Below are 11,630 nucleotides of genomic sequence, written 5' to 3' on the forward strand. Positions count from 1 at the left end.
ATCCTCCCCTCTTAAAGCTTGCAAGGTTTGATTGTAAGACTTCATATACATTTCTTTAGTGTAATACTTTGAAACATACATGATAGGTTGATGTCTCCTATCATGTATAGCAGCCACAGCATGGGAACATGGGATCCCTGTTAGGTCCCATGCCCTACAATCACAAGTCCTATCTTCTAAGTTGACAGTCACTGCTTTTGTGCCAAATTTTACCATATACTTTTTGTCCCCATCCCAACTGGCATGCCACTTTCTAGAGTTTTTTACTGAAATGTCAAGCTTACCCTTTATTCTGGGGCAAATGACAATGTCAGCATGTTGCATAGCCTCCCTATTTGTCCTGATTCTCCTCATTATTTTGAAATGAAGTTCCTGCAACATTGTAAGAACTGGCATGTACCTACAAACATTATTAAAAAAAATCAGATAAATATAAAATAAATCAGAAAATATGCAATAAATAATTGTGAGATAATGTACCTCTCATTAACTATCCAGGAATTAAAGCACTCTGACATATTATTCTCCACATTGTCAGCATCACATTTATTCTGAAAAAATGCTTTTGACCAGCTTTTGGGATCCAGTTTGGAGAGGTGCTCATATGCTGATTTTGAGTGCCTTTGAAGAGCTTTCATTGCTTTCTGGTAGCCAGCTAGGTATGTTGCACATGCAGCCATCCAAAAATAATTTTTAACTAATCCAGTTGGCCACCTACACATATAATAATACTTAGAATTGTCAAAATCAGTTAGGGCCATCTTTAATAGAAATATCTTTATAATGTAACTACTTACTTTTTTCTCATATTATTGTATAAGTGTCTTGTGCATAATCTGTGTTCTGCATGGGGTAGATACTCCTTCATTGCATTTTCAAGTCCCTAGCATTTATTACACCATAAGAATACGAATTCAATATGAAACAACAACCAAAAAGCATAGTAATGTAAGTTGCAAATAAATAAAGCATACCTTTTGTTGATCACTAATCACTGTGAGTCCAACTCCATTTCCAAGAATAAGATCTTCTCTAAGTAGTCCAAGGAACCATCTCCAACTTTCAGTACTTTCAGATTCTACCACTGCATATGCAACTGGGTACATCTGGTTATTACCATCCCTCCCAACTGCACTCAGCAACTGACCCCCACACACAGTTTTCAGGAAACATCCATCTACACCTAAAATTGGTCTACATCTCAACTTCCATCCTTCTTTCAATGCATGGTAGCATATGTAAATCCTTTGAAATTTATTCTGAGAATCATCGGTTATCCTGTTTGTCCTTATGTCAACCCTGTTTCCTGGATTATTTTTTAGAATCTCAAAACCAAAATCCCACACCCGAGCATAATGGTCTTTCAATGTCTCTATAACCCCAGCAAGAGCAGCTTGTCTAACCCTAGAACACTTTATCCTAGGGACTTCTATTTCAAGCTCTTTCCTTATTGTTTCCTGCATTTCTTTTACCTTCCACTGTGGATTCTTCCTGATTTTTTCACCATACATCTCTGTCAGTACTTTCACACTCACCAGTTTATTTTCATAAGGTTTAGTACACAAATGGTCATCAAGACATGTCTTGATCTGCACAGCTCCTCCTGCATTTTCTAGCCTACTGCACCATAAATAAAACTGACACCCTTTCTCACAACCTACTTGCACCCTCTTACTATCATTTGTTATGAAATGCAAAGCTCTCCTCTCTCTAATTCCATACTCTCTTACCACTTTCCTGAACTCCTCAATAGATGCAAATTTCATCCCAACCTCCCATTTTACTATCCCTTCACTTTTATCTGGATTAAATACTTTTGTTCTCTTCTTTCTTTTGTTCCCAGGTGGAATGCCAATGTATCCCTGTTTGATATTTTCATCTTCACTTGAACTTTCATCAGACCTTAACTCATCACTGTTGTAGTCTTCCTCATCATAATCACTCCCTTCACTATCGGTATCAGGTATAACTTGTTTCCTCAGGTTTCTTGCCTCCACAAACTCTTCATCACTTTCCTTATCAGTCAACCCCTCATAATCTAAATCTTCACTGTCCTCATCACTAAATTCATCATTTTCGTTTAAAGACTCTTCTACTTCTTCAACATGTTCAGCTGTCCTATGACCCCCACTACCACCAGCAGAACCGCTAACATCTTCATCCATTATATCATCAGTAGTTGGTGGTTTATCAGTAGATTGATTTTGATGATCCACATAAACATTCATTTTTTTAATGGTAGAGACAGCTTAGTTAAATCCCTCATAGAGACATCATCATATAATAATCTAATACCTTTCTTGAAGCTATGACCATCATTTTGGAAGTAGTACAAATCAGTTGGGCTATAATTATATTTTTCTGCATAATCTTCAAATTCCAGTACAGATATTACATCAGTGTCAACATTTTCAATTACTTCTACAGACCCCCCCACATACCCAGCATTACCCTTCACGGGTTCAACTTTAAAAACCCCATGGTGATGTAAATAAAGGGTAACCCTAAAAGACATTCCTACATAACAAAGATTATATAACTTCGATTACACACTTTTATTACAAACAAACGAAGTAAACAGCAAACACGAGATGATGTTCAACTGAATAACTAAAATATGGTGTCAAATAAGCACAACTCAGTATGCATGTCATACAGAAATCGTAATTGTGTATATATATATCAATACATACCTTATACGGTGCTTTGATGATAGCAATCAGTCAGTTGTTCTTCAATCTTCCACAATCAACCCAGAAACGCAAGCAATCGATCGATTCCAAGAAAAAAGAGGATTAGGGTTTCATTTCTTCCCCTCTTTCAATTCCCGCTTCTTCTCCCTTTCTTTGACATAACTGATTCTTTTTTTTAAAAAATTTTTAACTTGGACATGTGCCACTTCAGCGACAGGTGTTGCCACTTCAGCGACATGTGTTGCCACATCAACGACAGGTGTCGTCAGACGGAAAACTTAACGTTTAACGTTAAGTCTGACCAATTTCTTCATTGACTTTTAACGGCCTGTACATTTTAATTAAATGAGTGAGTAAAGTGAGTCAAATTTGTAGTCAGTGACCAAACTGAGTCATTTGGCTGCAATCAGTCATGAACTTGATATTTATCCCTTTTCTCTTTATCAAAAAATTTGTGTTACACCTTGGACATTGAACTGTTATCTTGCTCTAAGTATATCATTATGGAGAAGGTTAGGTCAAATAACCTGGATAGAAAACTCGAAACTGTTTTCTTCAGGTGGAAACTTAACAGCAGATGTCTAGATTATTAATGCAGTTAGTTTGAAAACACGTGTTATCACCTCAAGGATACCCTTGAAAACCCAAAATTACTTGGACATGTTGATTCTTTGTTTCTTTTCTTGGCCTTTATTTGTCATGCATTACAAATTTGAACACCCAAGGATCGTTCTCTGGTATGTTGGTATAAGACTAAAAGATAGTAAAACTGAAAATTTTATATTACTAAACCCGGTGATTCTAAAAATCTGAAATATATTATCAATGTTTTTTATTGGTACATATGTTCTCTAAGTGATGTCCCTCTTTTGTACAGCAAATATGTTCCGCTGCTCTCGAGATGTTGTCATTTGTTTCTAACTCAGATGTGATTGCTGGTATCATTATATTTATTCTCGAGAATGATTCAGAATATTGAGAATTGCAGGGATATTATTCTTGTTTCATTAAATTCTCACCAGTGATCTGTTGTACATGGTTTTTAAATTATGTTAATATTCTTTTTCAGGTGAAAGATTAGGCGTCTGGCTTGATCCCTTCCCAACTGTCTACTTATCAGCAGGGACTGCAACAGCTCTGATTCTTATTCGAGTATTGTATGCGGCCTATGTAATGTGTTGCCTTTATGTATAAATTCTTATCTAAAATGATTAGTATATGAATTTCATTTTAACTTTACAATGTTGTGTATTTGACATTTTTGTTTTTGATATCGTCATTGTTGTATATTCGAATGATTTGTAAGTTTGATAATGATAATCGAAGTTTTGGTTTTTTATATCTGATTGATTCTGCTTGTTTTTCTTTTTGATATTTTTGGTGCATATATATGTGTATATATAATAAATAAATATGTAATCACAGATATCGGTTACTCACTGATGTCTTAGTATGTTTAATACATTTTTTCCATCTACAGAAGCGTTGTTGCATATGTTAAGTGACATCGTTTCTTATTTTTAACATCGGTTACCAAACGATGTATGAGTCTGTGTTTAACACATCGGTTACTAACTGATGTCTTAGTATGCGTAATAAATCGGTTTTTAGTTAGAAACGATGTGTTATGTAGTCTTTCACATCAGTCTGAAACTGATGTAAAAAACACGGACTTTTCTCTATACCCACCTAGACATCGGTTTTTAAATTTTTTTACATCCGTCCAGAACCGATGTCTATTGACGTTTTTCCAGTAGTGTCAGATATCTTTAAGCCCATGGCCACTTCATTGGTTTCCATGAATACCAACGTTGACGTCCATCAGCTTGCGAATTGTTCATTGAATCCCCAGGAAATCCCATGAAGCATCCACGTCCTTTTGCATTAATCAAAGACTCTTCAATGTATCCCGGCTTCTGATATTTGGGATGTTCAAAAAATTGAACATTATTTAATAACAGCTTGAAGGACTGCAAATTTTAAGAAGAATCAATAAGTTTTTGTTGACATTATCGTCATATAATAAATGCAATTGAAGTAAGACAGGTACCAGATATATGGAGTTCTTACTTGCCAATATGTGTAAATTGCAGCCTTCTGAGGCATAAGCCAGAAGAAGAATAAGTAATTAATTTTGGTTGTGGGTAAGACTCTTTTCGCAGTCAAGAAAGCCGTGAAATAATTACCCAGCACAGGGTGCTTAACGGAAACCGTCACCGACAAATTATTCCCCGGTGATCTTGTTTTCATTTTCCAGTCGCCAAGCATGTCCTACAATTACATTCAAGCTACCTTTTAGACAGTGGAAATAATTATGATTGATATTGAATCAGGTATAAAAATAATCTAAAAAGAAACAAAAAAGAAAACATTTTCATGTGTTATATATTATACATGGAGTATATTGATATGCAAACGTTACCATGAAGGGGCTGACATGGAGGGATTTTGCAACTAGATCAGAATTTGGATTGAATACGAAACGTACTTGCTCGCCCCATGGGGTGTTTGATACCTGAAACATCACAAATCACACGAGGATGTGCTTTAAGATTAGGTTGACTAGATTTCTGTATTATGTGACCTAATTTCAACTTGCTCACAGAAGATATTCACTAAATATTTGCAGTAACTTAATTCTGTTGATTTAGCCCAACCAAGTATATATTATGGAGATCAATGTAAACTCAAGACTCTAAGATCAACACACCTGCTATTGTCCTAAGCTTTTACTGTTATAATAAAACACGGATACTGTGTGTGTTGTGTACTATCTATAGATAATTTTTTGAAATTTCAACTGTGAATGTGTAAAAACACACCGACCAGTTGACAATGACATCGAGATGTATCAGCTATCATTTAAAGTTCATTGACATAAACGCATGGTAACAAGAATTATAGGTGTAACAATATTAAAAGTTTAGTGATAGTTGGGGAGTGTATATACTATATAGTAACCATAAATGCAGTACATTGGTTCTTTTAGAAAACACATGTCCCCATCATCCTATTTCAGGCTTTCAATCCTGCTTTTATGACTCTATTACTTGAAAAAAAAATTGTTTGGGATAGTTATAATTAATTTAATTAAACTATTTTGACAACGTAAACTAAATTTAAAGCTTAGTCTATAATAAGAATGAACATGAATATCAGACAAAAAAAAGGAAGAATGAACATGAATAAAAAACGAGAATATTAAAATAAAATAGCCATTTACAGACCAAACATAGGTTAAAAATTTAGCATTTAAATATCAATTCGTACCTCGGCAATGCAAATCTTCAAAGTAGTGGAGGAACATTCTTGATGATCATAACAATAATACAGGGTCACCGGACTTCGTTGGTATCCCACACTAGGAGGTATGGCCAGAAGCAAACTACATAAACAGCAAGCAAGCTATTAGCTGGTGTATACTATAGTATTGAAATAAATCATGCATGATGCCGTCGAACTAATGTTTAGTAATTACACTGGTCCAGTTGTTCCAGCAATGGATCGAGCTTCTTCGGCAGACAAATGGTTTGGTGGTACGTAGGATGATCGGTCTAGATCAATGAGAGCGTACCGGACTGACAATTTAAAAGAATGGCTGAGAGGGTGGCGACGTTCATGATAAACAGTGCCTTCATACAGAGAAATCGTGTCGTCCACAGGAGTCGGAAATATGCCCCCAAATAGGCTAATGGCATAGCGGATTATAAGGCCAATAGAGAAAATAACAGAGGTAAGGAAGGTATAAAATACGCTGCACAACATATAAAATGGAAGCATTGTGTCTATGGTTTAGGTTTGTAATAAGGTTTCTTTTCATATATAGAGGAAGACAGATAGTTACACATATGTCTGTATTCAGAGTCCGAAGAGAAAGAAGAAACTAACGTTGGACTAGTTAATTTTTAAAATCTAAAATGTTTTGAACAAGTTGTTTTAATTCCTTAACATGTGAAAACAAACCATTAGGGACAAAACTATAGTTGGTACAAAGCTTTATGTGTGATATATAACATACAGTTTTATTTAGCTACCAACAATACTATAAAGCACCAACAGCTTGCCTACCCCTTGTATCCCGACCAATATTGTAAAAATGAGGAATCCATAATGGGTTTTGGTATCAATTACTCCCTACTTTCCACTCATTTTTTATTATATTTTCTTTTTATAAATATTACTCTCATTTTTATATTACGAAATATTTTCAAAAATAGAAAAAAAAGTAATAATAGCATCTGTTATGGTTGATACTCATGAGGGGTGCCAAATTTATCACTTAATCGAAAATATTATTTTTTATATATTTTTATATCATTTTTAGCACATTTCTTTCAAAAAATACTACAGTAACCTCCGAAATATTTTGTTTGATTTGGTTTATTGGTCGGTCATATCTTGTTACTCAATTTTCTTCTTTTTAGTCGCTAGTTTGTTCTTTTAAACTTTGCGCGCAAATCAATGGTGAAAATTGGGTGGAAGGAGAGAGTGGATATCAAATAATAAATTGGAAATTAGAGGGCATTGTTAATTTTTTATGTTTTATGTTTCCGAAAAGTAATAAGAAGATTTAGATCCAAAAAATATTTAAGAAATCAACTTTAGCTTACGCAAAAACAAATTAAAATAATATGATAAATTAATTAAATGGAAGAAACATAGGAAATTAAGTAAAATTGTAGATGACGTGATCAACAAACCCTACTGTGGAAATCGTCAGGAATCAGACCCATACTTATTACACGTAAAAGGACGCCTCCCGTATTGATTTGTCAATCAGGGGTAGTACACATGTCAGTGACTTAGCTAAGTTCCGGGCTCAAAATATGTGTTTATATAATTTTAATTCAGGGAATCTAGTTACAGACAAATCTCCGGCTGTTGAGAATATGGTAGTCCAATTCCACACATAAATATTGTTGCTTAAATTTTAATTTTTTATTACCACGTACACGAAAATGGTTGTTATACCTAAAAGATTATGGGCACGGGACAACGGTTTGCCACAACGTCTTAAGCAACAAATGGTTTTTAAGCCTTTCCATCAATCAAAGAGGGCTAAGATTAAAACAGCAAGACAATCTCCGCGGTTGGTGACTGTTCCGTTATCTAGGTCAACACCCTTTCCTCCCTCATTTAAGCTCATTCAACCACATAAAAAAACTCTCTCGAAAATGTTCAAAATTTAGGCGATTTTGAGGCTTTTTTTTGAAAAAATTCCAACAACTTTCAAAATTTATTTGCTTGTATGTTTGGTCATAAACGTAAAAATAAGAAAAAAAAGAGGGTGTTGATCATGTTTTACATATTGATGATTTAAGTACTAGTGAATAATCTACAACCCCTCAATTTATTGAAGATGATGAGTTTGTAGATAATAATATTGGGAAAAATGAAGAATTTATTAATTTAGATGAAGATTTTGTTGATGTTGAGGAAGATGAAATCTTAAAAACTGAAAATGAGCTTGAAAATGATTATGTTGAGGGTGATGATGAAGATGATAATGCAGAGGATGCGGATATATATGAAAATGTTGATGGTAATCGAGTTCCATATATGAATCAATTTTTCCAAAGTTTGGATGAGGTTGGTCATTTTTTAGGATGAGGTTGGCCGAAGATATTTTTGAGGCTAGATGAGAATCATTTATGGATACGTATCACTTGCAAGAGTATACATGGTTAAATGGGTTGAAGCGCAAGTGAATTATTGCATATACTAGAAACACATTTTTAGCATTTCAAAATAGTACATCGAGGAGTGAGAAAATGGATTTTTCTTTAATAGTTATGTGAGTTCGGCAACAGGGTTGAAGGAATTCATTGAAAATGCCCAAAAAGCATATGGAAGGTAATTCATGACGGAGAAGGAAGAAGATTATATCACGATTTATCTAAAGTGTTCCATGAAAATCCATACCACATTGGAGTATCATACTTCTTCTATTTACACCAAAAAAAGGTTTAGAAGATTTAAAGATGAATTAGTTGAATCTTCAAAATACTTTGTTGAAAAAAACTGACAAGCTTGTGAAGATGGGGAGAGATAAGGGGATGTCTATACGTATTATGGTTGTTATAGGCCCATGTCCGAGCCTACGGGAAGAAAAGTTTATTTTGTTGAATTTGACAAGATAAGCTTTGTGACGGCCTCAACCCCGGGGTTAGGAGCTGATGTCACAAACAACAACAATCATAATATAATACAATCAAACTCACTATTAATCCAACATAAACACGACCCCTCTACCAAGATCTTTGCCAAGTTTAAGTATGACTTCGGTTAAACAACTATTTAAACCAACTTAGTTTAAACAATCCTGACACAACTAACTTAATACAACAACTCAACATACCACATTTGGTCTGACATAACTACCTCTAAGGAGCCTGGTACGGAAGTAACTGGAACTTTGCCCTGACTATGACGAAAGAGTCTCCTAGGCCTCTGCAATACATATGTACAAAACATCATGCAAGGGTGAGCAATCAATTGATCAGTAGTACCACCATATGAATAACAAGTAAAATAATTTATGATAAAACAGTTATAGGAACAAAATTATAAAGCATTAATCTGTAAATCATGGAAACCCTCTTCCAAACACATCAAAACAAAACTGGGTATCACTGACTAGTATGATTTTTATAAAACAACGTAGTTATGTGCTGTGTAAATACCAGAGTCCAATTTTAGCATGCTATTCACATTTATAACTCAACTGTATAAACCACTTGTTCCGTTACGGGAATCAAAAAACCAAATCAGATACGTATTGGACATGTGAAGATAGTTGATCAGGCTATCAACACCAGGCAGCTCCATCTGTCATCCCATAAACTTGTTCTGGAACTCAGAGACTAGCTAGGTCCCTGACCTGCTAGACTAATCGGTTATGTAATGTGCACAACCGAGTTAGCCTCTTACACAACCTCAATAGGCCACTCTGGCCCCTATGTATCCAATATCTGATTGTTTTATCTAGTTTTTCAAATCACTTATACCTATCTCATATTAAAACCGTTCATTTTAACAACACACATAAAACTGGTTCACAATTCATTTTCATTCGAGATAGGTACCCTTTCGAAATTACTTTTCTCCAAAACATATTTTAAACAAATAATTATAACTACATGGGATACGTAACTTAAAACGCTTCTGTTCCTGTACGAGAATAAAACAACAGTTTATTCATATATACTGAATAATAAAAATATGGTTAGGGGTACTTGACTTGCAGAGCTTTACAACTATTACTGATTGACCTTGAACCGATTTGAAAGCTCGGCTTCACCGCCTAACTATTAAACTATCCTGGATCTGACTTCAACACTCAAGTCCCTTGCTTGAAAATTCTGCTGAGCTTGTCGACTGTTCACCAGGCTATCTTTAGTCCAATGTCAACTCTCGGGTCTTTCGACTAGAACCTACAGAGTCGAAATACCCTATGTTAGACGCCCTGTTATGCTTGACATATCCTCACTAACAGTTCTACCAGAAAGATAGTAATTCCCAACTCGTATTTACACGTATTATTATACCACACATAACAACCAGGGTTCACGCATTCACAACTCGGTTCAATAATCTTAAATACGTATACCTGTCATTTCATTAAATAGGGTTGTCAACTATTTTATAAATTTTTTTATCACAACACACTAATATATTTTATAAAATATTTAAAATTATATGGTTATATGCATTCGAATAGTAATCCTAATAATCACATGATACTTCCCCGTATTTTCGAATTTAATTTCTCAGAAATCGGACAGCGTTTCCTCTATTTATCGGACTACCAGTCAATTTCCAAATCGACGCAACAATCTCAAAAATCACAATTCACAATCTATTTACCGACAACTAACCTGCACTAAAAGCTTGAACAACCAAACATCAATCCTTATTTATTTATAATACCTAGTTCGATTTATACACACGAACCCAATTCAATATCCACACAAAATAAAAATCTAAACCAACGAACAATCATACAAACACTTCGCTTATTTCGCAACAAAACAGAACAAGAACGAAATTTGAGAAACCTGACTCAAAAACCGCACAAAACTGAAATCTATTCAAATATTATTAAAACCGGAATCAACAAGTTACTCAAACCCACTTTCAAATTACATATAAACACAACTAAAATATCCCCTGGTTTGTATACACATTCGTCTATTCAAAAATCTTGAAACCGAAACCAACAAAATAACACTTTTAACATTCAAACTTCAGTACAAACAACCCGACTTCAAATCATCCACAAAAAGTAAAATCATATTTGAAAACAAGTTACCCAACTAATTTAATTAATCCAAACTTTGCTTGAACTGGGAATCAAAACAGACCCATAGATTGAAGCCAAATTTCGGTCTAGAATTCTCAAACAAGTTCCATTCTCGAGTTTGCCGGAGAAATAACACGGCGGCCGAAATGAAACTGATAAATGGAGTAAAAAAACAGAGAAAGAAGAACGAGAGGAAGCGAAGAAGGAGAGAGGAGAGAAGAGATAGAAAAGAGGGAATTACCAAAGACGGAAAGAGTGCGACGGTGAGAGATAGCGAGAGTCAGAGAGAACGAGAGAGAGAGAGTGGGTTGATGTGAGAGAGAGATAAATAAAACTGGGGAGAAAAAGATAAGCTCGTCTGTAATTATCTGACCCCCTTTCTTATTATTATTTAATATGTAAAACCTAGCAACAAACACGAAACCCGCAATCTAACAAACTAATCTACGGATAAAATTAATCCAAGAAATTATCAAAATAATTTTAAATTTTTTAAAATAATTAAAAACTGATAATATAAATTTTTTGTAATTTTTAAAACATTTTTGAATCGCACACCGTACCACATTTTACGATTTAGCGAACAAACGTGCGGGTGAATTTAATCTGAAAAATTTCATAAATAATTTTAAAAC

General features: G+C 34.4%; 1 protein-coding gene and 1 long non-coding RNA gene across 4 annotated transcripts; both read right to left on the reverse strand.

Moving 5' to 3' along the window:
• Positions 1–4,109: 4,109 nt before the first annotated feature.
• On the reverse strand, positions 4,110–6,474 carry LOC141678487 (uncharacterized). Its single transcript, XM_074484823.1, has 5 exons — positions 6,172–6,474; positions 5,964–6,078; positions 5,116–5,208; positions 4,764–4,964; positions 4,110–4,663 (listed from the first exon to the last, which is right to left on the reverse strand). The coding sequence occupies exons 1-5, from the start codon at positions 6,471–6,473 to the stop codon at positions 4,463–4,465; spliced, it is 912 nt and encodes a 303-aa protein (XP_074340924.1). The 5' UTR covers position 6,474; the 3' UTR covers positions 4,110–4,462.
• Positions 6,475–8,944: 2,470 nt separating this feature from the next.
• On the reverse strand, positions 8,945–11,343 carry LOC141678488 (uncharacterized). 3 transcript variants are annotated; one of them, XR_012557772.1, is made up of 3 exons: positions 11,057–11,343; positions 9,934–10,126; positions 8,945–9,143 (listed from the first exon to the last, which is right to left on the reverse strand). It is a non-coding gene; the product is annotated as an uncharacterized LOC141678488 (long non-coding RNA). The 3 variants fall into 3 exon arrangements; XR_012557771.1 differs by having other exon boundaries at positions 11,010–11,343; XR_012557770.1 differs by having other exon boundaries at positions 11,005–11,343.
• Between the last annotated feature and the right edge of the window lie 287 nt (positions 11,344–11,630).

This window comes from Apium graveolens, chromosome 8, assembly GCF_009905375.1.
Source record: "Apium graveolens cultivar Ventura chromosome 8, ASM990537v1, whole genome shotgun sequence".
Lineage (NCBI taxonomy): Eukaryota > Viridiplantae > Streptophyta > Magnoliopsida > Apiales > Apiaceae > Apium > Apium graveolens.

What these genes read in the sequence shown, in the direction of transcription:
- LOC141678487 (XM_074484823.1), bottom strand. Translation starts at nt 6,473, where the DNA reads ATGCTTCCATTTTATATGTTGTGCAGCGTATTTTATACCTTCCTTACC. An exon ending in GCTGGAACAACTGGACCAGT is followed by an intron (nt 6,079 to 6,171) that starts GTAATTACTAAA and finishes CTGTTTATGTAG; the next exon opens with TTTGCTTCTGGCCATACCTC. An exon ending in TCCATGTCAGCCCCTTCATG is followed by an intron (nt 4,965 to 5,115) that starts GTAACGTTTGCA and finishes ATGTAATTGTAG; the next exon opens with GACATGCTTGGCGACTGGAA.